The sequence below is a fragment of the Lissotriton vulgaris genome, chromosome 1_1 (genome assembly GCF_964263255.1).
Source record: "Lissotriton vulgaris chromosome 1_1, aLisVul1.2, whole genome shotgun sequence".
In the NCBI taxonomy this organism is placed as follows: Eukaryota; Metazoa; Chordata; class Amphibia; order Caudata; family Salamandridae; genus Lissotriton; species Lissotriton vulgaris.
This window is the reverse complement of record NC_141685.1, coordinates 1,879,551,709-1,879,578,979: the sequence shown is the minus strand read 5'-3', so window position 1 is coordinate 1,879,578,979 and position 27,271 is coordinate 1,879,551,709. Positions and strand designations below refer to the sequence as shown.

Genomic DNA, 27,271 nt, shown 5'->3' with positions numbered 1-27,271 from the left:
GTATTTGTGCTTTCCTCCAGATGTGTGTATTTAGAACATGTGTACAAATAGATTTTTACTTTTAATACACATCATGAGAAATATGATTATTATTGACAAAAACAAAAGGCACTATTTACTTTTAATTACTGTAACGTGAAAATCTAGTGTAAACCCACAATGACGGCTAGAAAATAAAAAAGGTAAAAGGGAAAAAAAAAACACATTGGCTAAGTAAAACATTTGCCCACTAACCATTGCATTGAAGTAGATTAGAACATGTAATCAGGAACAAGCTCTGGCAAAGTCAATAGGTCTTGGCAATCTAAGAGCTATAGGTGTTATCAATGTTAATGTCTATAGCCATTGACAATGCTAATGGCACATCAATACAGCGATGCACACTCTGTGCCAGGTGAGGCCTACCCTCCCTGCAGTGTCACCAGCGCAGTGTGTAATGTGCCCTCGCCCCTCAGGGTTCCCGAAAGCAGTGCAGCAGACATGCATCGCCATACAGTAGCGACGCGTCCACAGCAGTTCTCCTCTTACAAATGGCATCATGTAATAACAATGTTATTTTCATTAGTTGGCAAAATGTAAGCTATTGGTTTATGTTATTGTGGTCTCCCTGCATGCGTGGAACAATATATAGGTTCTTATTAAGTATGCTTATTTCCACTTTATAGTTCTTGTTCCATCACGTGAAAGGAATTAATGAAAATGGTATATAAAGGGAATGTATGTCAGTAAATATAACTTAGTCACTATCGTTTCGATGCGATGGTCAGCATTAAATTTGTGACAATTGAAAATCAAGCACAGAGGCATGATAAAATAATACATCAGGGGAAATATCAATATAAACTCACACTTCTGGGTATTTCATTGAGGCGTTATGTGAATGCATACCTGAAAAGTGAAACCAAATCATTGTGTTTATTTGTACCCTGATTTGCTGGTGAAACATTTTTAATTGTAATTGCGCCCAAAACACACACTTAAATCACACTTCTATCACTGAAATGGAAAGAGTTTATTTAGGTATGTATTTACAAACAAATCATACGATTAAAAGCATTTGTTTAAGTGTATGTTCTGCAATTAAATCAGAATGAGTCAGAGTTAGAAGTAAAGTTGCACCCGCAAATCAAAATAAAAAATAATCCCAATAGGTTGAAAGTTTTTAACTTTGATTTGCTGGTGCAACATTACATTTAATTATAAATGCAGGTGAATTACTTTCTCAACATGCATCTAAACAAAGGCTTCGTAAACACTCACCCAAATAAAGTTTTTAAATTGAAGCGATAGAAGTATGATTTAGCCACGTGTTTTGAAAGTCAATCACTGGCACACAGAATTACAAGTATATCGTACTGATGCTGGACCGGAGTGTTTGCATACACCAATCGTGTAAATTAGTTAAACAGTCACCCTCGTAAAGCAGCATCTGGCATTTGACCTCAGTCTTTGAATGCACAGCAAATGTGACAAGATAAGAACAAAATTTACAGTCCTGTTTACATAGGAGCTTGGAGCAGTGAGTGAAAACATGAGCGCCCATGTTAAGTACTCTTATACAAAGAAAAAAGTAGCTCCTGAAACAGATCCTAAAATAGAAACAGTGGAGGAATAGTGTAATTGGGCCATGCTCTTGGCGGGGGCTAAAAACAGGAAGAGTCATGACAAATGCATCCCATGGGCAAATGGGGAGAAAGAATATGAGAGTGACGATGGAGAGAGCAAATGGGAACAGTATGGTCTGGCTGTAGCCCGCAAAATATATTCATGTTTCTTCGGATCGAGACAGCACATGCTCTGTCTCGCCAAGACCTAAAAATGCTGTCCCTTTCCAGTTAATAAAACTCAATTAAAAAAGTGCTGTCCCTCACAGTGAAAGAGAGCCATTGGCTAAAGGGAGCTGACATCCTCATATCTAACCCTTCAGCCTGGGACGACTCCTGATGGCCTACGGCACTGGGGGCAGCCCCGACACCCACCGACCATGCACGCAACATGGAAGTCATCGTCGACTCAACACTCTCCATGAACAAGCAAGTCAATGCAGTCTCCTCCTCCTGCTTCAACACCCTCCGCAAGATCTACAGGTGGATCCAGACAAATACAAGAACAGTCACCCAGGCCCTCTTCAGTAGCAGACTCGACTATGGAAACGCCCTCTACGCGGGAGCCTGGCCAAGCTCATCAAACGACTTCAACCACATTCAAAATGCCTCTGCACGCCTGATCCTCGACGTACCATGCCACAGCCACATCACCCCCCACCTGAGAAACCTGCACTGGCTCCCCGTCAACAAGAGGATTCCCTTCAAGCTCATCATCCACGCGCACAAGGCACTCCATAAGACCGGCCCAGCCTACCTCAACAGACAACTTTTCTTCTACATCCCCAACCGGCAGCTCCGCTCTGCCGTCCTCGTCACCGTCCCTTGCATCCGAATAACAACCACCGCGGCAGATCCTTCTCACACCTCGCCGCCAAGACCTGGAACACACTCCCACTGAGCCTACGACAGACCCATTTTATTTTTTAATTATGAATTATTTTGCTTGCATGAGGCTGGCAAGACATTTAAAGTTGTCTCTGGATCAGACCTAACCAGGCTGCAAAAATGAACACTCAAAAACTGAATATAATGGACACGTATCTTAAGAATATAACTGCAACATTCCAACCTGAGTACAATGAGACACAGAGATTGGCTTTATAAACAAAGTGCTAAATCATGGCCTGCCTGGTTCCCGATCCCCCTCTGCTCCTTGCGGGGTTTGCTTGTGTTTATCCCTTGCTCCGCTTAACCCCTCTAATGTTGGACATTGATGTGTGTATCTACTTTTATGTAAACTGTGTTGCGTGTTCTCAACCTTTGTAAAGCGCTCTGATACCTACGGGTCTAGCCAGCGCTATACAAAACTCCAAAAATACCTAAATAAATATGACGGACAGTGATTTAGAACTATATTTCTACCTTGCATCTGTGAAATATGGGCATTCAGCGTAAAGGCTTTAATAAATTGGGTGTTTCAAACTCAAGAAACATAGACATACTTGCCCCCAAGCCAGGCTTAGATTATGAATCTTTACTGCTGTTACTTACTCAGTTACCTGCAATCCTATATTAAATCTGTTCCACAAGCAGTGGCTGATATATGGTGTATTAGTTTGTGTAAGACACAGTATTTAATACTTGTGTGATGATCTGAGAATACAATGGAGCACTAGCGCATGCACATCTGATTTGTTATAGAAGCAGAGAGTAAAAGGCTAATTGTAGACCAGACAGAATCTGGCAGTGTTTAGAAATAGGTACACAAATGGCAATTTAACATAAAAATCGAGTCATTCAGTGATGTTTTAAAATGTTTCTGAAAGGCTTAAATTAGTAAATTAATGAAGGAGTTGTATATCATGGCTCTGCAGACTACATCTCCCTGCAAACTCAATCTCCCTAAACTACTTGCTGACTGATGCACATTGAATTGAGAAACTATGTGTTATAGTTTTTTGGCTAAGCAGTGTTGTGGGTTGTGATAAGTTGCACAATCAATAGCCAGTGTCCTTGAACTGTAGAACCGCGTCCTCTTTTTGTGCTGCTGCTAGTTTTGGGATCTGCAGCTGGTTCACGCAAGGTAGGGAGCATCAAAAGATGTGGTGCTGTATTTTTCTTGCAGACATACTAAGAGGCCTTAATGTGGGTGCGTTTGCGGCTGATACTAATTTTTGGGTTTTTCTTTGAGCCTCTGCAGTGACCGAAGAGTCATAGAATTTAGGATTCCATGGGCTTCCATTTACCAAATAGCCTGGATGTGCCACTCTGGACCTCCAAGAGGCATGGAATATGTTGTTCTGGGCAGGCTGACCTAGAGTAAAGGCAGATTTTATGTAGTTCCAACTACTACTGAGTGCCACTCTGCAGTGCGAAAGGGGATGAGACACCTGAGTACACTAGTTTCATGATGGAATGCTGACTACATATTTCATATGGATTCTGGGTCATGTTAAAGCCAACAGTGACTTTTGGGATTTTGGATTTGGTTCTGTTTTTAAAGGCCTGGGTTTTGACTATGCCACTATATATTATGTATAATGTTGTATAATAATGTTTACAAAATGGATGGGCTTTGGTTCCATCCCTTTTAACAACTGACTTTCTTCAACATGTCTCTTTCAGCCATTGGCTTGAGACTTTGTCAATGATGTATTGGCTCAGTCTAGTGGGGTATTTGTAAGTAAATAGATTTTTAGTTTGGGAGGATGTCAGTCCTCCCCAAATAAGTCTAAGTTTGTGTCCGGTCCAACACAAAAGTTCAGTATATAAACCTGGCCCCACCCCTCGTAGCTATGGACTTAAACTTAAGAAAAAGTATGTAAAGTATTCCATAGTATGAAAACTAATTGAAAAGGCAAAACAAAGCACAATAAAAATAATACCCACCCAATTTCCATTAATAGAGGAATATTTCATTAGTAATACCAGAGATATGATTTTTTTAAGTTTTAGACCAAAAAGCGCTAAAGCAGATAAGGCACCAATCAGTTGACCACAATAAAGCAGAGGTTGGATAGCCAAAGTAAGTTGTCCCAGTCAATGATTTTATCTTCTGACTAAGGGCCTGATTAGGATCTCGATGGGTGGGTTACTCATCACAGCAGACTGACATCCAGTCAGCTGAAATATAAATCCTATAGGATATATTGGGATATATATTTTGTTGAACGGGATATCCGTCACTGTTGTGATGGAGTAACCCGTCTGCCGAGATTTAAATCTGGCCCTTAGTCTTTGTAATGAAAGTTGAAATACTCCAGCATGCAAAGTTGCAAGAAGTATCTGGCATAGTCCTCTTGAAGCAAGATAGCTGTTGGGCGAGGTCCTGCTGGCACTGTTGTTTTTCATGGGAAAACCTCCAGGCTGAGAAAATTTCAAATTTCATGTCTGTCGAAGAACTCTCATTGGGCAAATTATTTTTGCACCATCGCCCAGTCAAGAGTTAAACTTTCTGATTTAAGGATGTTTAGCTCCACTATTCGAGCAAGCCTAGAAGTCATATCCGATGAAGTTGGACACCTTTGCCGCAAGGTCCTGCTGATGCTCCAGAGTCCTTGGAATTCTTTCGAAGTCCCAGTTTTTCAGATGTTGTAGTGCAGCACTTCCTGGTCACTTCTAAGGCTCCAGGCCCTTGGGACAAAACCTAGGGGCAAATACTCACTCCAGCAGATGCCACCAGTGTCCAAGCATGAGACAACTTGTTTTGTCACTGTAGCCACACAGGAGGTCATCTAATCAACCCCTTGAATCCAGTTCTCAGTGCTAGGTACAAGTGGAAACATGTCTCTGTACAAGTAACAAACAATAGATCCAGGCCTCTTCTGTTCTTCTGCAGGTCTATATGTGTTACAAGAAGCTGTGAGTTAGAGGTCACTTTTATAAGAATTACTGCCCAGTGAGTGGAGGGGTGGTCATTAACATCCCAAACAAATGAGAAAAACCCTGCCTGGGGCCACCCTTCCCACCTTTGCAGGACACCATGTTTGCCTTACTGCCATCTATCCCACAGTGTGTAGTACTGAGGGAGATCCAAAATGGCAGCACCCTTATGCCCTTGGGGGTTTCTGGTGAACCAGCAAGGAGCATGTGTTAAACCTGGCATCCTTGACATGGTTTCCTCCTAACGTTTTGCCTTCAAATCTGCTGTTTTTTTGTGGCTAACCAATGCTAACATGCTAGAGTTCTCTCCCTAAAACATGGTGGAATTGGCTTATTCCTAACTGGCATACTTAATTTACCTGTAACTCCCTAGTAAAGTGGCACTACTTGTGCCTAGGACCTGTAAATTAAATTCTACTAATGGGTCTGCAGCACTTATTGTGCCACCCACTTAAGTAGCACTTTAAACATATCTCAGGTCTGACATTACAGCGTGTGTGGGCAGTATTTTAAGTGCCTTGTCGACCTGGCCCAAACTTTTTTTTTAATGCATGTAAGTCACCTCTAGTGTAGGCCCTGGACAGCCCAGAGGGCCGGGTGTATGTATCTAAAACGTGGGGCATGTACTTTTTATTTTAGCATGTCCTGGTAGTGAAAAACTCTTACATTTGTTTTTCACTACTGTAAGGCCTACCTCCCCCAGAGGCTAATACTTGGGTTACCGTAATACCTTTAATAAGTGATAATTCCAAAATGGGGACGTGCAACCAGTTCATGTTTGGTGTCTTGGAATTGTAATGCAAAATCCTATTATACGGTGGAGTCAGATTGTTTGTTACAGTTCTGAAAATGCCTCTTTTAGAAAACCTGGAATTTTCATGTCTTAGCCATTTAGTGCCAGCAGCCTGTCTGAGGGTCACAGTACTGGGTGTAGTTGACAGTTGAGCTTTGTGTATTCCTCCTAATCAACCACACACAATAGAGAGCTTAGGTGTGCCTGGATGGCCATCACTGACAGGAAGGGAGGGGAGAGCGGGGCAGAGCCCTTATTGTACTTGAATAGGCTGTGCCCTGCCTCCACACATGGGGCTCCATACCCCTTGTAGTTTGTCTGTAGCCAGGACAGCTAAGGCAGGATGCCTAGGGACTTCAAATGGAAACCTCTAGAAGCTTCTCCCACTTGAAAGGAAGACCCAGGTATAGATATTGGACCCCCAACTCTAAGTCTTCAGTACACTTCTGGACCTGTGCATTCTCTGCCAGGAAGAAGGCCTGTTGTGCTCTGAAAGAACTGCAGCCCTTCTGTGCTTACCTGCTGCCTCTTGACTTGGTGAGAAAAATTGGACCTGCATCTGCTGAACACAAGGGCTAGTTGGCTGGCTCCTGTCTAGAGCCTTTGGGACTGAAGGTTTCTAGAATCTTGAACCTAGCATCTGGACTCTGCCATCTGTGAGTCCTACCCTACCTAATGATGTCACCCAAGTCATGAACCCTTATAAGAAGGCCTGATGGTGCTCTGCCAGCCCTTCTGTTAATCCAGCAGAACCAACGCATTTTCTCTTCGTCATGGCGCAGCCCCGAGCAGAATCAACACCTGGCCCCTGTTGCGGGGGTACTCCTGATGCAAGGACTCTGCATAAATCTTGCAGCCCACATCAGAATCAATGCCTGTGCAAAGTTTCCCCGCTGCATCGCAAATCTCTTGTTGATAGCTTTTACGACTACGTTTGTTTTTGCATCACAGTCTCGCAGCTCTTTGAGACAGACTCATCACCTCGACTATGGGACACATCCTAGACACCAGACTTCGCATCCCAAGCCCCAATCAACAGAATCCATGACAACACAGGACCTTGCATCGTAGCTCCAGGGCCTTGACTGCATGAGGCAGTGCCTCAGCTGCACCAACACATCTTCTGTGCGGGCTCACACAATGCTCCACAAGAAGAACTTATGGTACTTTTGTTCAGCTGCCCTAACTGGGTCCCTGTATGTTGGTTGGCCTGAACTTGTGACTTTGTCCCAGTCCAGCGTGACCAGTTATCCACAGCTGGCGTTTTGTGTTTTATGGCACTGTATTTACTTAAATCTTTAAACTTGCATATCTCTGGTTCTCCTGGTTGGATTTTTGTCATTTTTGTCTTTTATTAAAATGTAATCTATTGTCCTATATTGAGGGAACCTATTTGTGTTTTGCTTTCATATTATTACTGTTTAAAGTGCTGCATAATACCTTCGACAGTGCCTCTACTTTAAGCCTTACTGGACTGTGCCACGCTACCAGATGGTTGAGCACAGCTTAATTTGGGGTTTGCTTGTGCCTCACTCTGACAAGGGTTGTGGTTGCTTTTTGAGTTTCACCCCCCCCTTGACCAGTAGCCCAATTTCTTACAGCATATTTAGGGAAATGAGCAGTCTCCTCCACTACACCAGACTGGTTGAAGGACAAGCTCCCCCTCTCACTGGGCTGTATCAGGATGGCAACGGATATCCATTGGAACAAAGGTTTCTCTTCTTCAGGCCTCCACTTATACTTTACTTCAAATGGGCATGTCTCTACCTAGTCCCTTTCAAGTTGACGTTCCTGAAACCCCCCCAACTGTCCTTTCTGAGTTGAGAGGAGGCACATACCTCACAACCAAGTCTTCCTGCTAAAAGGCCGCAGCCCTTTTTTCAGCTCTGACAGCAGTTTTTACACCTCATTAAGGCATTAAGGGGAAGTACAGATAGGGCCCAGTTGCTGGAGGTTCAGCCAGAAAAAGTCTACATTTTTAAAAGTTACTTTCCCTATATATTTATTAAACATTCAACTTTACCAGTGAATATGATTTTAATAGACATTAAAAATAGTGTCTGTATCTTAACTCAAACCAAATATAGCAGAGTTATTTTATATGAACTTTCGTTTTTCACATAGGAGCAGGTGCAGCCTTGCACACTGAATTAGGTTTTGGCGGCTAGTCACTGTAGTCATAAGCCAATTCTAAATTCTTGAACGTTAAGATTTCTAAAAAGTTATTTTGACAGGTTTGCCCATAGGTTTGAAAGCTACAACAGTCAGGCACCACAAATGACATTTAACTTTCCACGCCGTTGGTTTGTTTTCCTCCACTTTACACTATGGCCTTACTGGAAAGTTAAATATGCCATTTAGGAGTTGCTCAATTATTTTTTATTAGGAATAGGTTAGGGAACATACACTGGACAAAAATGTTTGTGTGAAGCATTTAAAAACCAACATCATCAGTCCACAAGTAGTTGGGTGAACACGCAAAAAGTGGTACTTTCTCACTGTAATAATCACTCATTTAATGGTCTTTCCACCTCCACATTGAACTGCTTAACAGACTATTTTACAACTATTTCCTTCTCTGCTGTCTGCCTTTCAAGGGTTTTGCTGGAATATGCCAGCGCTTCATGCATTGGCACAGTTAGTGTGTGATCCATTGGTTTTGCCAGTGCTTATGTGGAATATTATTCTCTCCTTGACCCTGTCTAAGCAAGTTTCACAGAAATGAGTCTCTCCTTACAGCCACTTCCAACAAGCTATACATGATCTTCGATGTCAGTGGTTCGGCTACCCTTATTAGTATTGACTTCTCAACATACTTTGATTAAGTCGCCCATCCCATATTACTCTCCAGACTACAGGACATTAAGATGGCCGGCCTGAAACATGGCTGCCTAACTTCTTTTCTGTCTAGTCAGGAATAAGACATGCTCTTTCCTACTTTCAGTTATGTAGTGTGTCCCTCTATAATTTTGGCTGGCGACCCTTATAAGATGGTTTCATCTCTAGTTCTTTTGCTATCCAGGCAGCTCCAGCTAGCTGTGAAACCAGAACTCCCATCTCTCCAGCTGCATCTTCATAATTGTCTTCTAGCAGTGTCCTGAGGATGTTCCGTGGACACCTTTAGGTTTACTCGGGCAAGACTGAGATACTGTGTGTGGAGGTTATAGTTGGTAGAACTTCTGGTGTATAGTGTTTGATTAAGCACTGTCTTTTAAACCCCAGATTGTTAAGGTAGTGCTTCCTGATTCTTGGCTCTTGGACGTCTATGCAACATTCTTTAACTTCTAACCAGTAGTCCTAGAGAATGATTACTTGGGTGATATTAGCCTTAATTTATTATGGAAATGCTGCTCATTTAAGTCTGCACCATCTTATGCTTAATTAACAAGCCTCTGCTAGTTCAGAATTCAGTTGCCAGATAAGGTTCAAGACCTTCCCTCCAGGGAACACACCATAAACCATCTAGAAAGCTAATACGGACTCCCTACATCCCTAAATGTAAGAGAACACTTTTAAAGACCTTTTCGTCTGTCACAGAAAAGTACACAGTATCAGCCCCTTTATCTCAATTTTGACTTTCTTCATTACGAACTCTCAAGAAGCAAGTGCAATAATGGTAATAGCATTATTACAGATTTAGCTATTGTCCTGAAATAGTATGACTAGAAGGTCCAGAAGCAAGACCGCGTGACCATGTGAGGCAATAGTGGAGAAACGTGTACACCGAAGGAGAGGGACGACAGAACAACTAAAGTTCAACTAGTCCTCAGAGTTTTTAATCTTGCCATATTTCCTTCTCTCCCAAAAATAAAAGTTAAATCCGTTTGGGGATCTATATACAATTTTTAAATTTCCTTTCACTAGAGACAATGCCCACTATCATCACGGATGCACCAGCACCCTTCGCGGGTAGCAAAAAGATCTTGATCAAAGAGCCCCACTTCAGGGGCCCGCTAGGCATTGCACTGCCCACCCAGTGTGGGACAGAATACTTTGATGAAACATAGCACGTTTGAAGGTGCGATTTCTTTTTTCTCCTGAACAGATAGATTCCTCATAGCTCTGTTGTGTCAACAATAATAACAAAGAAAGTAATACATAAATCTTGACTACGGAATTAGACTAGACCCTGTGTTTTCCCGCCACATCATTTTTTTGATTTATGATTGAGTTGGGAGGATCTATGATGAACTATACCAACCTCCTACCCGTTTCTTGTTTTGTGTATTAATGGACCATGCCAATACCTGCTTATTAGGACTTCCCACTAAACTGTTCGCCAGATTACGGCTTTATCAGAATATGGCAGTGTGATTTATCTATGGATTGGGCAGATGTGCTCACGTAACAGATGCCTGAAGTAGACTATACTGGTTACTGCTTGAACAAAGATTTTTTTATTTTAATCCATGTGCCGAATCACTGGGCCCTCCTTGGTACTGGTGCTTCCAGGCTCTAGGCTGTTCTGTTTCGGAAGAAAATCATTCTATTCTGGCTCTGATGCTATGGAATCAACTCCTAATCTTTGAGTAATCCCATACCAGTAACTTTTTCGTAAATCTTTTAAGAGATCTATATATTTTCTTACTTTTGAGAGTGTAATCTGTTTTGAGAAGCATGTCAGTTCCGTGCTTTATCAAGATGAAGATGCCATTCAGTGATTGTGCACTTAGAAATGGTCTATTCGATTCCATTAATTTAATTATGTTCTGCCCTATTTTAGTAGTTCTACAGGACTTTAAATCTTTCAGGCTTTTATGGTTCTCTAGGAAGCTTTAAAGAAAAACTAAAGTTGATTTGACTAGCCCTTTACAAAATGCTTACAGTTCAATACATTTGTAATCGAGATGTGCAGCTATTTACTATATGGAGACATTGTCTAAAAAACCTAGAATCATAAACTCCGCAAACATTTATACGTGTGTGTAAAGCTTTTAAACTGTGGTTGATAAATATCACGATAAACTCGCCATAGGATTGTACTCTGCAGATGTTGCCTAACTTGCTGGTAGGCATTCCTAAGCATAGCCTTTTTCAAAAGCTTATCGGTCATGTGCCAAGAAAGGATTAGCAAGCACCATTTTTGCCACTAGTGCCTGACTTCTTATGGCAGTGCACAGTGTGCCAAAGAAAGCTTCTCTATGTTTTGGGAGTTGACATTAAATATGTGTTTGTAGTCTTTGGAACAGAGCTTTATTATTATTTCACAAGAGCTTCGGTCCTTTTGAAATGCTCGAAGGATCTGATCTTTGGCACCAGGGATCAAGTCCTTCACCTCAATTTTCAAATCAGTAATGAGATCAAAGAAATCTAGAAAATAACCTGGAATTTAAAGATATTGGTTTTAGAGTGGGGACATCACAGGCATCCCTGGACAGGAGTTCAAATCAATATACAGATACTGGCAAACTGCTTGCCATGGCTTTCACTGCTTCTACTTTTCCCTTGGACCGCGAAGTGAAAATCCTTGCGAAGGGACTGCAGGTGGGGGCATTGTTGCTTTGTGTACATTATCCCTTGAAAAATAGTGTTCCTTTAGTTATCCTCACAACAATTGAAGGAGGCTCAGTAGGAGTAGTGAGCATGTGGTACTTTGCATTGCTTCCATAGCCAGTTGTTTTTTTGTGCCATAAAAAGGGCTCGATAAATATTGTAAAGGTTTGTACATGTAATGCAAGAAGTCCAGCTTTTTTTGACGATTGATTTTCTTCAAACATGTATTCCGCTGTGCACGTGCCCAAGTGTGCATTTTTACTTCTACTGACTTTTCCATGCCATTCCTATTCTTTGGGTGATTAAATATTCTGTTTGCCTTAATTGGCATTTAAATTATATTCTTTGTACAGATTGAAGGCATGTTTTAATTGTTTCTCCTTCTTTTTTCAGAAAAAAGGGTTTGACGTGGACAGCCTCACCCAGTCCGAATTACGTTTTCTTCTAAGTATCCTAGAAGGAGAATTGGAAGCAAGGGATCTTGTGATTGAAGCTTTAAGGGTAAGTCTTATTTTCAGACTGACATTGAGACTCTGTTATATAGGTCTATAGCAGCAGTCTTGGTATGATGAGGGCAGGCTGGCCAATGCCTCAATACGTCCACGATTAGAATACTGCTAACCAGACTATGAAGAGCTTGAAAAATTCCTTGCACCTGGTACTTAGAGAAAAGATTCCATATGATTATCACCACTTTCTCCAACCTGGGTATTACTTTCTTTTACAAGCTTTTCATTAACAGCAACTGAACCAGTCGATTTATGCAATGCAATTTACTTCTGAAATTGGCCTGCAATATCACCAAGTTAATTCCAATTATTTTTCACGTGTTTCGTCGTCAAGTGCCTGCAAGCTGACTGACCGCAGCAGACGCTACACAGTATCTGATCTACCCGACCGCAATACTGCTTGGGATAGGACTAATTATCTTACCCTAAACAGCTCCCAACGCCCTGAGGAAGCCCCAGGCCAGATGGCCGATGTTATGGGGCGAAACAAGTGTTGGCTTCAGAAGGTTCACCTCACTTGGCTACGAAACACGAGAAAGATAAATTGGAATTGATTCCAAGGAATACTTGCTTTTCTTACTTGTTCCAACACATTTTCAAGTCCTCTAACAGTTATGGGGAAGGGGTTTCCCATTGTCATGAACGAGTAAACCTCACAAGACCAGCTCTACTACCATAGGTTTGCTGAGGCATCGGACCCTATACCACCCCACCCTCTGAACAAATATCACCAAGTTGTTTACCACCTAGCAGAGAAAATAAGTACTCAATGTTCTTATTAGACCAGGCTTGCTGCACCTCCTAAAACTCAGGACTGTCACTCATGTTGCTAAACATAGTCCAAATTTCATGAAAAATGGGGTTGCTAGCCCGATCTTCCAATTCAAGCCAGGAGCCACCTATTCCAGCCTTTACATTTCCTCCTGGGTGGCTGGTGAAGAGGCAAACACCATCACAGTTGCCGATGTTCCTGCAAAGGGTTATATGGTCACCAGACAGAACTATCTGACTTTACCATATCATGATGTCAACAGCATCAGATCTGTGGCCATCATGCATTTAAGGTGCATTAAATCATACCTTCAGGGGGCAGGATGTTATTTTCTGAAATACACCTCCAGTATGGTATCAGACGCCTTGATAATAGCACTCTTAAAAACTAAGAAAAATACTTTTCTTCCAGTAGGCCTTTATTTAACGTGTTCCTTCCCTCTCCCTTGATCTTTAATGCTTCATAGTATGAACATCTTGATTCTTTCCCTACCATTTATTATGCAGAATGCACCACAAGGAACATATAACATACTGAAAAAATGTGTATGTGTGCTTGTATAATGTTGTATGTGGCATATGTTGCCCAACATAAAAGGCTAATTTCAGGGGAAACCCTTTGCCTCGGATTTAAAAAAAAATGAAGATTTGAAAGATGTGCAGAATCATTTTCAAATACAAAGTTTTATCTAGCTATACTATTGCACTGATTATCAATGCTCCTTTACTTTAAAGCATATTTTACAGACCCACTGCTATAACTTATTACAAAGATGTAAATGAAATAAAATGTAGAACTGATGCATACGTTCTTTGTTTTCCAACGTCCATTACATTCTTTAAGGTTATGAAATTAAATGAGAAGGAAACAAATCGACCAATAAGAGACAACAGAAGCACAGTGAAATTAATTCAACATGTTATAGAGTTGGCGTACATAGCTATTAAACAATGGTGACATTGTCTTGCTCATTGTTAAGCAGTACCTCATTTCAGATGTAAAGAGGAATACAATTTACACTGGGGCTGCAAATCCAAGAAATAGGGGTTACATTTTTTTTTCCAATACATGCATACATCTTTGCAGATTCGGTTAAAAGCAAAGTACTGAGAACATTTACTAACTACCTTAGAAGAAATCAGTGTATCAAGAAGATTTTAATGAATTTTAGCAGATACATTGGCTGATTACACGCATTATCTAAGAATATGTCTTGTACAAACTTGATTACCATTTTTTGTATTAATGGGAAGCAATATCTAGTTTGCTTTAAAATTCACTTGATGAAACCAAAATGCACAAGTGTTCTAAACAGAAAAACCATTGGGACCAGGCAAGACTCAAGTATGTAGTGCCATTCTGCAAAAGACCTGCTTTCCCCTTACTCAGTCAAGACATTTTAAAATGTGTATATTTTTCAAGATAGTTGAACATTGTGAATAGCCACTGATATATATTTTTACAGTAACAGCACCCACTCTTGTTAACTCTGTCTCTCAAAGAACAGCGAAACCATACTGAATTAAGTGCTACAGGTGTCATTTAATGTAGTGACTATAACACATGTTTATACTAATATACTTAATGTTTATGGGATTATATGAATGTCCATTGTGTGGTATATTCACATCTTAGTTATAACAGAGTTTGCTGTTCCATTATGATGTATGGTAAGAACCTAGAATGTTACGGGTTTCAGATGATGCAAAGGGAGTATGGAGAAGCGTGCGCTTGGGAGCACATAAATGCCTATGTGGTAGTATTATAATGGATTACATTTGCTTTATTTACAAACCAACTTGCAGTTGAGACCTTACTTTTAAGTTTGTAATGGGCATAAGCCTGGAGTAAATGCCACTTAATTATGGGATATTGCTGAAGGTACCCTATGGAGAACTCCAATTTGAAAAAACTAGAATTGAAGTAAAAGTTAAATATGCTGTGCAAGTTTTATATTGGCTTTTTAGGATGCATGGGTTTTAACTAAATGATTGTTATTATATCATTGTCTTGTGCAGATACCTTCATACGGTCTAATTGCTCGTGTTTTATCTTTCAATACATGTAGTAAGCTGGAGGCATTTGAATAAGTGTGTGTCATTTGTTACCCCTTTTTTCAATTGGGCATGCCTGTATTTATGCCAAGTTTAAATGTTCATATAATCACCCATTATTCATTTGGGATGTCTTATGGGGTCATTGTTAGTTAACGTAGAAAGAGACATTGGTGAGAACACATCACAGAAGAAGCCCTTGCTTCTCACTTTCACAGAAAGCCCAAGTGGAGACTTGAATCAGCTGTGAGTGTGACTTTGACAACATGTTTTTTTTAGCGGTGGTTAAATGGAGGGATGCCAGCAAAATAGTGGAATGACTTTCTGCTTCACACTGTGATGGACTAAACACTGTTTAAGGTTGCTTCATGAGCATCAAAACAGATTATAACTAGAGTTCCCAGTGTTATATTTTTTTAACGTTTTCTTTTGTATTCATCCATATTTTTTTTTGCTATTCTATTGGTATTTATACATATTTATTTTGTTTGTGCTTTGTGAATAAATGATACATAGAATTGTATATTTCTACATGTATTTAACTGATACACATGCACTCATACTTTGATGCCTTTTGTGTTTTAGCTAATTAAGCAATATAACAAAACAATACACCCACATGTAAATATTAGCATTCTACTTTAAATATATGTTGACTTATGCAGTCATTTAAGGATATCACATCCTCTTTTTTTAACTTCCCATGCTATGTGTCTACTCAGCTGTTGGCCTGGAATTTACCTAAGACAACATGGAGAGTCACTTAAAAAAGAAGCCTAATTTTCAGTATTTTTCTGCTTTAAAAAGTAAATGCAGTCAGGAAACAAATTGTTTCCTGTGTCTATTTATCTGTAAAAATCAATAGAAACAGAAAACTTGGAGCCTTAATTATAACTAGGGCTCCCGGCTTTATGGTATTTTTTTAAAACTTTTCCATCTATATTTATTTTTTGTCCATCTTATTGGTATTTATCCATATTTATTTTGTGTTTTGCAAATATACGGTGTCCTAAAATGGTATATTTCCACGTTTATTTAACTTATAAACATGCACTCCTACTTTGCTGCCTGTCCTGTTTTAGCACATTAAGCAGCCAGATATAGCAAAACACTACACCTTCAGGTAAATACAAGCATTATTATACAAATATATGTTACCATACACTTGCATTTAGGGAAAACTTAACATATTTTTAATTTCCCATGCTACCTATCTGCTCAGCTGTGGGCTGAGAAATCACAAAAAACAGCTTGGAGAGTCACACTCAAGAAGCACACTTTTCACATGTTTCCGCTTTTAAGAATAAATACACACAGGAAACACTTTGTTTTCTGTCTGTAAAAATCCAGAAAACCGGGAGCCTCAATTATAACATAGCTTAGGATTGGCTACTAGTGGATTACTTCGGTGTACAGTGTGGCGCAAACTTCATCGTCATCGCTCCATTTTAAAGTATAATGCAATGAGGATTGGCTACCAGTGCATTATCGAAATTTAGAGTGGTTCAGGCAACATCATTGTTGGACATTAACACTGAAAGTTCTGATAAACGTTGTATTTAAAGTGAACACTGTGTGACCGGTATCTGTCAAAGACTATTGCAAAGTTCACCACAATCAAAACCTTGGAATGTGTCCAGCAGATTCACATATAGGTATGTAGTGGGTTGCATTTGGCTCTTGTCCTATTTGATTACCTTGAAAAATAGCAGGTCCTAAGGTCATGTGAACGTTGGTATTTTGGTTTGGGTCAAGAACATTATTACATTCTTCTGTGATGCATTAGTTTCTCCTAATTATTACATTAAGGGACATTAGTCACATCCTTTATTACCATGCAGACGGGAATTACTCCACTATTTGTTTTACGTCTTCTAGTGGTCCTAGTATAAAATGGGAGAAATGTCTTGGCCCAGAGGATCAAGAGGTCTTTGATCACTTAAATTGAAAGTTCAAGTGAATAAGATAATGCTTTGTATGAATAGGAGGTGTGCATAAAAATTGAGGCAACTATTACTTATCTAAAATAACCACAATTTGAGAAAGATTCAATTTTGGTGAAAGGTGAGTCTGTGGAGGACTGCAAACCTTATTTAAGGAGATTAGACTTGTCGCATAGGTTTGATTCTAGTGGTAATGAGCATATTATGCTAGAGTGTGATAATGATAAAGACAGATAAGAGTTATGGTTATTTGATGATCTTTCTTTGACAGAATGTATTGCATTGGTGAAGAGACTGGATCATAGGTTAGCATGTGTGGATGGAATCAAGAAAAAAAGTACAAACCAATATAGTATGAGTGTGGTAGACAATAAGAGAAAGAGCAAGAACAAAAGCATATGTAAGGATGATCGTATAAATCTCAGCAGTGATTTAATGTCATGGTTGTGTCAAGCAATTTGTGGTAAGATGTTAGAGGTGTGGTATGATTAGTCTTATAGCTAACAACCACAATGTGCTCAGGGCGGAAAGGCACATGCAAAATATGTGGAAGCAAAGCAAGTATTGTTGAAATAAGGGCAACAAAGAGAAGATAACACTGAGAATGTGGAAGATGATTATAATGAGATCATTGTACAAATAACAGGAAGAAATTATCAAAGACCCTATGATGAAGTGATTGTTGAAGTGAAGAAGGTTAATATTTAGTTTCATTCAAGAGCAAAATTAACTATAATTTCCTAGGATTTGTTCAGAAATAGAATATGAGAATGGGCAACTGTTTAAACTGGTTATAAAACCAACTGGTTATGGGGGTGAAATGATAAAGTTTATGTTTTTTCAGTGGTGAATTGGAACATAAATCAAGATTTGCAACAGGTAAAATGTATGTCATGCCAAAAGGTTTACAGTGGGACTCTAGATTGTTTAAAATATTACACACATAAGGTTAGACTCAAAGAAGGTGCACTTCCATTAGTAAATACAGAGAGGAATATACCACTCGAAAAAAGGAATGCAGCAAGAGTTGAAGAAACTACAATCATCAGAAGTTGAGAGGGTGGAAGGAACAAAATGGCTGACTCCTTTAAAGGGTTAAACATATTTGTGGCGGTTGACAGATTTTCCATTCTTCGTATTAACAAATTGTTAGGTATGTTGAGTGATGCAAATTGGTTTTCTACCCTTGATCTATCGCTGGAGTACCATGAGATTAGATTGCATCAAAGGTCAATTGCTTGCGCAGCATTTGTGACACCCAAACAGACATTTAGATTCACAAAGATGCAATTTAGACTAATCTTAGACACCTCAATTTTTCTAGAGGGTGCTGAACAGTGTCCTAGGATAATTAAAAGGTTTTAAAGTGTATAAGGATGATATCTTGGTGCGTTGCAGTTATATTAAAGAACCTGATGCAAGGTTGAGAGTGGTTTTGACTAGGCTGAATAAGAAAGAGTTAACTTTGAAAGTGGAGAAATGTAGATTTTACAGAGGAATTTGGCTTTCTGGGTCATACTTTGTTTGAAACATAAAAAGCAACTAATTTAAAATATTAATCAAATGCAGCCGTCTGAAAATAAGAATGAACTTGCATCTTTTTGGAGTTAGCAGTGTTTAAAAGTATATTTTTACCTAGGTTTTCTGATAAAACTGCTATAATGAAACTGTTAAAGATAAGGTGGAATTTGTGCGGGATGATGAATGTGAATAGGAGTGTCTGAGGTTAGAGATGGAAGGAACACAAAGATTACATATGATATGATAATGTATAGCATGACCAGATGCAAGTATCAAAGGTTTAGGCTATTACCCTTGCAAAAGAGTGGGAGTAATCAAAACTAGTTTACAAAAGAGTGAGATTAAAAAAAACAATTATGTTTACAAAGGAGTGAGGGTTAGGGGTAAAGAAAAAGGAATTATGCTTATTTCCTGATGTTTGAAAGATGCTGAAAGACGATATTAGATAATAGAGAAACATTTGGTGGTGTTTTTGGCAATTTAGAAAGTGAATGCTTTGTTTTGCTAGAAAATGTACAGTAAGGACTGGCCACAAACCAAGGATAATGAAGGGTCAGGTGTACTTAGGTAAGTCTTTGTGATTACCAAATAATGATTTTTTTGTGATTTGCTATTTGGTAATCTCAAACAGCAATGCACAAATGTGTGTTTAACACAGTTCCAGTGGGACCCAAAGAGACCTACCTCATTAATATTCATGAGGTAGGTCTTGGTTTGCGACTCATTTGGAATCACAAACATCACACTGATGGTGGCCTGCTGGGATCAGCAGACCACCATGTCCGTGATTTGTTTTTCAATAAAGCATTTTTTGTTGTTGTTGAAATGCAGCCGTTTTCCTTTAAGAAAAACTGGATATGTTTAAAATTGAAATTTTTTCTTTACATTTTTTTAAGATTAGGTAGTGGTCCAAGGAACCACTGCCTGCTCTTAAAAAAATATTTTTACAAACATTCACAAAGGGGAAGGGGTCCCTTAGAGATCCCTTCCCATTTTCAAATGGGTTACCACCAACTTGAAGTTGGTGGTAAAATGAAAAACTTTTCAACCGCATTTTGGTTGCATACCATTAGTGCATACGCTTGAGATTCGGTATTGGGAAGGGACACCCTATACATGCCCCCTTCCTAATACTGAATCGCAAACCCAATTTGTGATTCAGTTAAAGTTTACCGAATCATAAATAGGACTATGTAAATTTAAAAAAAACTGTTGGAAACAGTTCTATATGGGTAGTTGGATGCATATAGAATCACACAACATGGCACTACTGGTCAAGATACCTTTAAGTTATTCGGAGGGAGTAAAGAAAATATCATATTGTGTCCTGCTTACTTTAACGAAGGAAAGTAGGATGAGGATGTTGGGGAAGGTGGTGAGTAGAAACAGAGAGACAGTTGTTAAGTGGAAAACAATATGTTGATGGTAGAAAAGCAGAGAAGAAACTTAGAATGATAGTTGGTCATTTGATTGATTTAAAATCTCTTGTGAGTCATGGGAAGTCAATGAAATTAACTGATGCTATGATGGTGTTGAAAGTCTTCAGAAATGCCATCAAGATGGATGACTAATGTATTTGAAACGTGAAAAATGTTGTGAAACTCCAGTGTAATGACTATGAAAGCAGACTTCATCATCTTGAAGAAGATCACTAAATTCACAGGGTAGAACAATAAAGGGTGTTGAAAAGATGTGGTCGAAGCATTAAAAGACTAAATAGGGTTGAGAACTTTGTTTTTTAAGTGACATTAATATTATGTAAGTAGGGTTCTGTAATTGTAATGCTTTCTTGGTATAGTTCTACTTGTATAGTGCTCTCAGAGAAGTTCACATATTTGAACTTGATCATTCACTATTTATGGTTCACTTTACATACTCCATTAAAATAAATTGTTATCTCCTTGCCCTTTTGGTTTTAAAACTGTACAGCATTTGTTTAAGACCAGTGGCTTGATAGAGTATTACCATTCCAAGATCTTAGAAATGATCACCTCTGCTAAAAAGAAAAAAATTATGAAATCTAAAACAGGCAACCGAATTTAGGAAGTGTGATTTATAGTATGTTACAAGCTTTGGTTTGGATAGTGCTCATCCACACTGACTTGTGGTTTACTCCAGAGGAGCCTGATGAAAGGCTGTGTTTGATGATAATGTTTTTAATAAAATAACGAATATATAGTTTAATTACTGGAAACTCCTTGAAATAATAGTGTTATTTAACTTGCTTTTCTCACCATATCATATACATTGATCTGCCATTACGTTTCCTGAATACATTCACACTGCTGAATCTACTGTCCTGAAGTGCAGGAGCCAATACATTCTGTAAAATGTTTATGAAACCAAACTATGTAAAACATAATGCTCATTTCTTCTTCTTACATGACTGCAACGTGTTTTCTTTCAGCCCTTTTACTTCCAGCTATTTCTTTATTTTATGGTGGATATGTTTATAATGTTGGATGGTTCAATAGAGCTTGAATATTTTTCGGATTATGGAGTGGAATATATGTAAAAATACTTCACTTATGAAAGGATTGTTCTTTGAGGAATCCTGAATGCAGAGAGGTGGCAGATGAAAACAAAAGGCATTCACTCAGACCTCATCGCATCCAGGTGGCAGCAGAGTTTGTTTCTTGGGGCAATCTCCTTCGATCTTGTTTTATAAGAGGACCAAAGCAAAACTGAAGGTCTCTAAGTCTTATCAGTACCAGGCTTTTAGGGGAAAGAAGTCCAGGGCTCGATGTGCTATTTAATGGTCGCAAAATACAGGTTGAAATTTGCAACCAGTACTTGGCGCCTTAATAATGTTTTAAAAAACCTATGTTCTTTATAGTCTGGTTTTAAAAATCCAAATCGTGGTGGGTCAATGTCCCACGTATCTAATCCATGTTAATGAGGTAAAATTGCAACACACTATGATTAGTTGCCATCACAGGGATGGTGGCATGCTGACATTAGCAGGCCCCCATGTTTGTGATTGCTTTTAAATGAAGCAATCTTTTTTTCCCCAAAAGCAGCTAGTTTTTTCTTCAAGGAAAATGAGCTATGTCAAAAACAAAATACTTGTTAAACTCTTTTTAAGAGTAGGCAGAGGTCAAATGGGCCATAGCCTACTCCCACATAATGTGTAAAAAAAAGTGTTTTTGATCTTGTACAATACAAATACAAAATTAAATTTCATTGTGGCATGACCACATGTATCACACATACAAATAGATGTACACACGTGACGTCAACGTTCCACATGGATGGGCAAAACACCCAGTTGCCGGGGACTAGCAGACCAATTTGTAAAGGCAGAGGTCTGTAAGTGATTTTCTGTGGCATGGACGGTTACAAAAGGCCTGACTTGCCACTATAACTCTGTCGCTGACACCACTGTGAGTCCACTACTGCAAAGGGAGCAAACAAGAGGAGAGTGAATGTGGTGGGTAACAGAAACCTATAGCTTGCTATGCTGCACACAAGGCAGGGGCACATATTCTTTGGAGCCACACATGGGACCTTTCTTCCTTGCAACACTGCTAGTATCCAAAATTCTCCATGACTCACAAGACCATCCATCTTCCTTAAATCAAATCCACAATTGGATATTTTGGTATGCACGCAAATGTTCAGTGTTTGGCCTGCACGGTCTACCTTGCAGCTTTAGCTGAATTGCTGCCGGCACTCTCAGACCTCTAAAGCCAGGTGAGTTAAAAGTAGGAGAGTACCAACAGTGTGCCCCTGCAGACTACAAAGCCCCGCTCTGCGGCTCAATCCTTGTCACAAAATACCTGCTGTGCCAATAAGATCATTCAGTTTGTTGAGGTGTGGCTAGAAAATATACAGCTTGCTATAATGATCGTGTGGTAGGGGCACATGCTATTCACAACCACGAAGGAGACCTTTTTCTGTCCTATCACAAGCAATATTCAGTATTCCCCACTATTAAGCCACCATTTGCATCTGCCATGCCTACAATCCACCATCAGTTGTTCGCTTTGTGACAATGACAAGTATTACACCTTAGAAACTTTGGTATGCATGCCATTGCTCTGTAATAGGCTTGTGTAGAAGCCAAACCTTGTGAAAGACAAGTGGAAGAGTGTTCAAAACAATTTCTCATGCCTGAGGTATTCTGGCAGTCGAAAAAGTATTAACTGGGAAAAGAAAATGTTGTATACGTACATCCCAGAAAGAGGCTGTGGAATTCCTTGGTTACTCTCATTTACTAAATTGCCCTTGTTTGGCACTGTACACCTTGCCTGCATTCCCATCTTTCACAAATAAATCGCCATAAATCACAGGTTAACCAAGTTCTGAATGTCCCTTACATCATGTTACATATGTTGTTTTGGCCTACGTATGTTGGCTAATGGCGAAATTTTTGTTTTTGGAGTTAAGGGAGGCTAATTCTATTTTAGGACACGTAGTTGTCATGTGTCTTGTAATGCACTACTCACTCATCTTGACTGTCTGGTGAATGTAGAGCAGGGCAATGAACGTTCTGCAGATGGTATGAGTGTACTAAAAGAATACCCAAAATATCTGTCACCCCATCTGTCCGTTTTTGAGAGTAAACATTTTTACTTTTTATACATAATTAGAATGTTGAACAGCCATTAGTGCGCGGCTGTTTGTACACATGCCATTACTTTGGAAGCGTTACTACGCATGCGATATAACGCATTGACTATAATACGCGTCATGTTACATCGCATGTGTAGTTAGGCAGCATGCGTAGGGGGCGGGCGCTGCTCTTGGAGGTAGTCACGGAGTCCATTTGCTCAAGTTATGGATGTGAGGGGTCTGCTGCTGCTGCTTTTCCTGGTGCCACTCTCTGTGCCTGCCCTCCAGCCCGCCCCTATCAGCTTTATATCCAGCCTGCTCATGACGTAGGAAGCCTGAAGGGGGAGAAGATTGGGACCACGTGTGGAAAGAGGTAAGTGGGGTCGTGTAGGGGCTGTGTAGGGTCGTGCAGGGGCTGTGTAGGGTCTTTCAGTGTTGTGTACTTGTGTTAGTGTAGAGATGTGGGATGTGTACTTGTTAGTGTAGTGTAGGGTAGTGTCGGGTGTTAGGCAGGGTAGTTTTTAGGAGTAGGGACAGGACTGGGGCTAGGGGCAGTGTTGTGCTGGGGGTAGTGTTTTAGGGTTTAGGGTAGTGTTGTAGTGATAGTGTAGTGTACTTTACTGTTTTAGTGTTTAGTGTAGTGTCGGGGGTTGTGGTGGGTATTGAATGAGTATAGGGAGCGGAGTGGGGAAATGTGTATGTTAAAGAAGGGGGTAGTAGTTAGGGTTTAGGGTAGTGTAGTGGTGTTTTAGTAGTGTAGTGTAGTGTTTTAGTGTTTTGGTAGTGTTTTAGCGTTTTAGATGTGTAGGGTAGTGTATTTTCTATAGTGTTGTGTTTTAAACATTTAAAAAAAAATATGACATGGTATTCCGTATACCATTATTATTACCAGGCAAGTTTCAATGTAATGGTATGCGAAGTAAAAACTTGCATAGTAACAGTTATTGCTAAGTAAAAACCGTGTAGTAACACCATGCGAAGTAATGGAATGGAAATAACATCTCATATTCATTAGTATCAATAGGTCTCTTAATTCCTGCAGGAAATAAGGTGGTGAATACCTTATGTCATAAAGCAAAAGATTATACACTACCCAACTTGTCTTAGAAAAATCAGATTTTCATTTGAATGACCCGGCGGCTAATTGGACGGCTTTAGCATATTCCTTCCATGCACTCAAAAGACCCTTTTGAAGTAATTAGCGTACATAATACGTGCTACACTGCAGGCCTTCTGTCAGTTAAGAATTCTATGAGCAAGGGAAATAAGTTACAGCATTGTGTACTATTTTGACATTCTCAGTTTCAACCACAGTGATGCAATTATATGTACCTGTTAGAAATGGGGGTCTCTAGTTGGCAAGGGTTTGCACCTTTGTCTAAGTTGGGACCCTTCTTCTGGTCAGGATAAAGGGTAGACACTTCTAAAATAACCCCTGCTCACCCCCTTGGTAGATCGGCAGGAACAGGCAGTCTTATCTCAGAGGCAGAGTGTAAAGCATTTGTGAACACATACAGTAATGCAATGAAAACACGACAAATGGACACCACACCAGTTTAGAAAAATAAGTAATCTTTAACTAAACCAAAACGAGATCAAATACGTCAAAAATATCAATATACAATACTGTAAAAGTAGTTACTTTGTAAACTAACCTTTAAAATGAAAAAAAAACTGGAAAACACAGTTTTTCTGAGTCGGTAGCTCTGTCCGGGGATACAGTGATGCTGATAATGTCAGTATCTAACAATCTCAGCCAACCGTGTCTGTGGGGGTCAGTTAAAGCGAAGACAGAATCGAGCATAGGCTTACGGTCCAGGGTGAAGCAGTGCTCTTTGCGGTGCTGGCAGGTTGCGTTGCAGACGACGCAGCCGGTCGATGTTCCGGCCGGGCAGCCATGGTGTTTATGACGTCCAGGCAGGGTGAAGCGAGTCAGTGCAGAATGCGGTGCCCACAGGACTCGGTGCGAGCAGTGGCTCGGTGACTATCATCAAGACTGTGTCAGATAGGCCAAGGACGCAGTGCATAGTAATGTGGGGCCTTCAGGACATGAAAACCTGCGTCGGTGCAAGAGTTGGTTGCCCTTTTCTTTTGCGGTGACTGAAACCCTCGGTTCCAGAGATGGTGCCCAGGAGGATGGTGAGGTCTTTGCCATTCCTAAGACCTCTTGAACAGGGGGCAAGCCCCACTTCCAAGCCCTTGCATATACTTTCTCAAGCAGGATACACACACAGTTCCTCTCCTTGGCAGAAACAGCCACTGCAGGCCAACCTCAGACAGCACACAGCGAAGCAGCAGTACTCCTCCTCCAGTTTCTCCAGCTCTTTCCCTTGGCAGAGGTTCCTCTTTAAGTCCAAAAGTGATCTAAACTTCTGGATCCCACTTTTTATAATACAAAATCCTTTGTTCTCTGGAGGCAGAGAGTGTCTTTGCCCAGCCAAAACCAGTTTGGTCCTCACTGATGCAGCTTCCTGGCAGGAGGTGGAGACACCATTGTCTACAGCAGACCATGCCCATTCAGGTGTGAAAGAAATCTCCTCCCCCTACTCTGAATGCAGCCCAGGTCTATTCAACCCAGCCCTGACTCACTCTGGAAAGGCATGACACCTAATCCCCCAAGTGGCTATCTGAACTGAATGCACATCCCCAGCCCCTGTCACTCCAAAGCCAAACAGTCAATACACAACCTAGCAGAGGCACACTGGATGGTTACGCAAGAAAAAACCTACTTTCTAAAAGTGGTATGTTCAAACCAGAATGTTAAAATCTCCCACACTAAAAGATGCATCTTAACATTCCGAGTTAAGCCATACCAAACTTTATTTTCCTATCTTGTTCCCATTGGCAGTAATGCTCATAGGATGTTATGAGCAAACTCCCCATTCTATCTTAAGTGGACAGATAGCCTTACAATAGTGAAAAACAAAATTGGCAGTATTTCACTATCAGCACATGCTACACACATCAGGACCTTTCACATACACTGCACCCTGCCCACAGGAGTATCTAGGGCCTACCTTAGGGGTGACTCCCATGTAAGAAAAGTGAAGGTTAGGGCCTGGCAAGTGGGTGCACTTGCCAGGTCGATTTGGTAGTGCTAAACTGCACACAGGCCCAGCAATGGTCGGCCTGGGACCTTGTTGCAAAAGCTGCTTGTGTGGGTGGCACAATCAGTGCTGCAGGCTCAGAAGCACAGGTCCTGGGTACACATGGTGCACTGTACTAGGGACTTAGAGCCCAAAGTATCTAGACCAGCAAAATAAAATCCATGTCGCAGTAAAAATACAGGTGGCGAAGGAATAAATGCAGTGGAAACCCACGCCAAGGCTGCCAGGTATAACAGTACCATTTTGTTTACATCTCCAAATATTTCCCATGATTATAATTTGAACCAGGTCATGAGCCTGCCTTTTATAGACCTAGGACATGTCCCTCATCTTTGGAATGGTTGCTTCATAAATCACTTCTGCATTTCCATGACAACTGCATTTTGATTATTAGTGTTCACAAACCAGCAGGGTCGTAATACAGGCCACTGCTGCGGGGAGGGCGAGTGAGCAAAACCCTCCGGGGGCCCCACCCCTTCAGAGGGACCCATTTATCCCAAGGCCAATGCATAAATGTGAGATATAGGAGACTCAGGGGGCCACGCTTCACATTCTGCAGGGGGGTGGGCATCATATTTATGTACGCTACTGCACACCAGGCTTCAAAACATGCTTTATCAGGCTATTTCTGCTAATGAATAGTACAAAACGGTATTTTTGGGAATCTTATTACATATAGCATCTCATTCTGGACATGTCTGCCCTACTACAAAGACATGTTTGATACACTCTCCTTTTAAAGAGCTCTGTAGCACTACGACAAGCCAACACTAGTATGGTGACACTAACGCAAGGGCTGACGTTATGTGCGGAAAAGGTAGCATTGAAGCACGTGTGTCTGATGAATATTCTCTTTTAAACTGCCTCTTCATTGGATACTTTGTTTTTTTAAACAAGTTTTTTTTGCGGGATTAACGTGGCATTATGCTACAGCCTGAGCATATGCAACTTATTTCTTTTGTATATTACAACATACATTTGCAGGTCTCTTATTGCGACAACGTAATTTCTCATAGTATGCTATGAAGCATGTAACCATGCACATCTTATAGAGGATACATATCCGTGTTTTCTTGTTTACAAAAAACTATGCTTA

The 27,271-nt window shown here is 40.3% G+C and overlaps 1 protein-coding gene across 1 annotated transcript in view; it reads left to right on the top strand.

Annotated features, from left to right (window-relative positions):
* CTTNBP2 (cortactin binding protein 2) overlaps nt 1-27,271 on the top strand; it is a 670,231-nt gene that overhangs the window by 68,886 nt on the left and 574,074 nt on the right. The window contains exon 2 of the mRNA XM_086919417.1: nt 12,109-12,216. Coding sequence (XP_086775543.1) covers nt 12,109-12,216 — 108 coding nt within the window. The remainder of the gene's footprint in view (nt 1-12,108; nt 12,217-27,271) is intronic.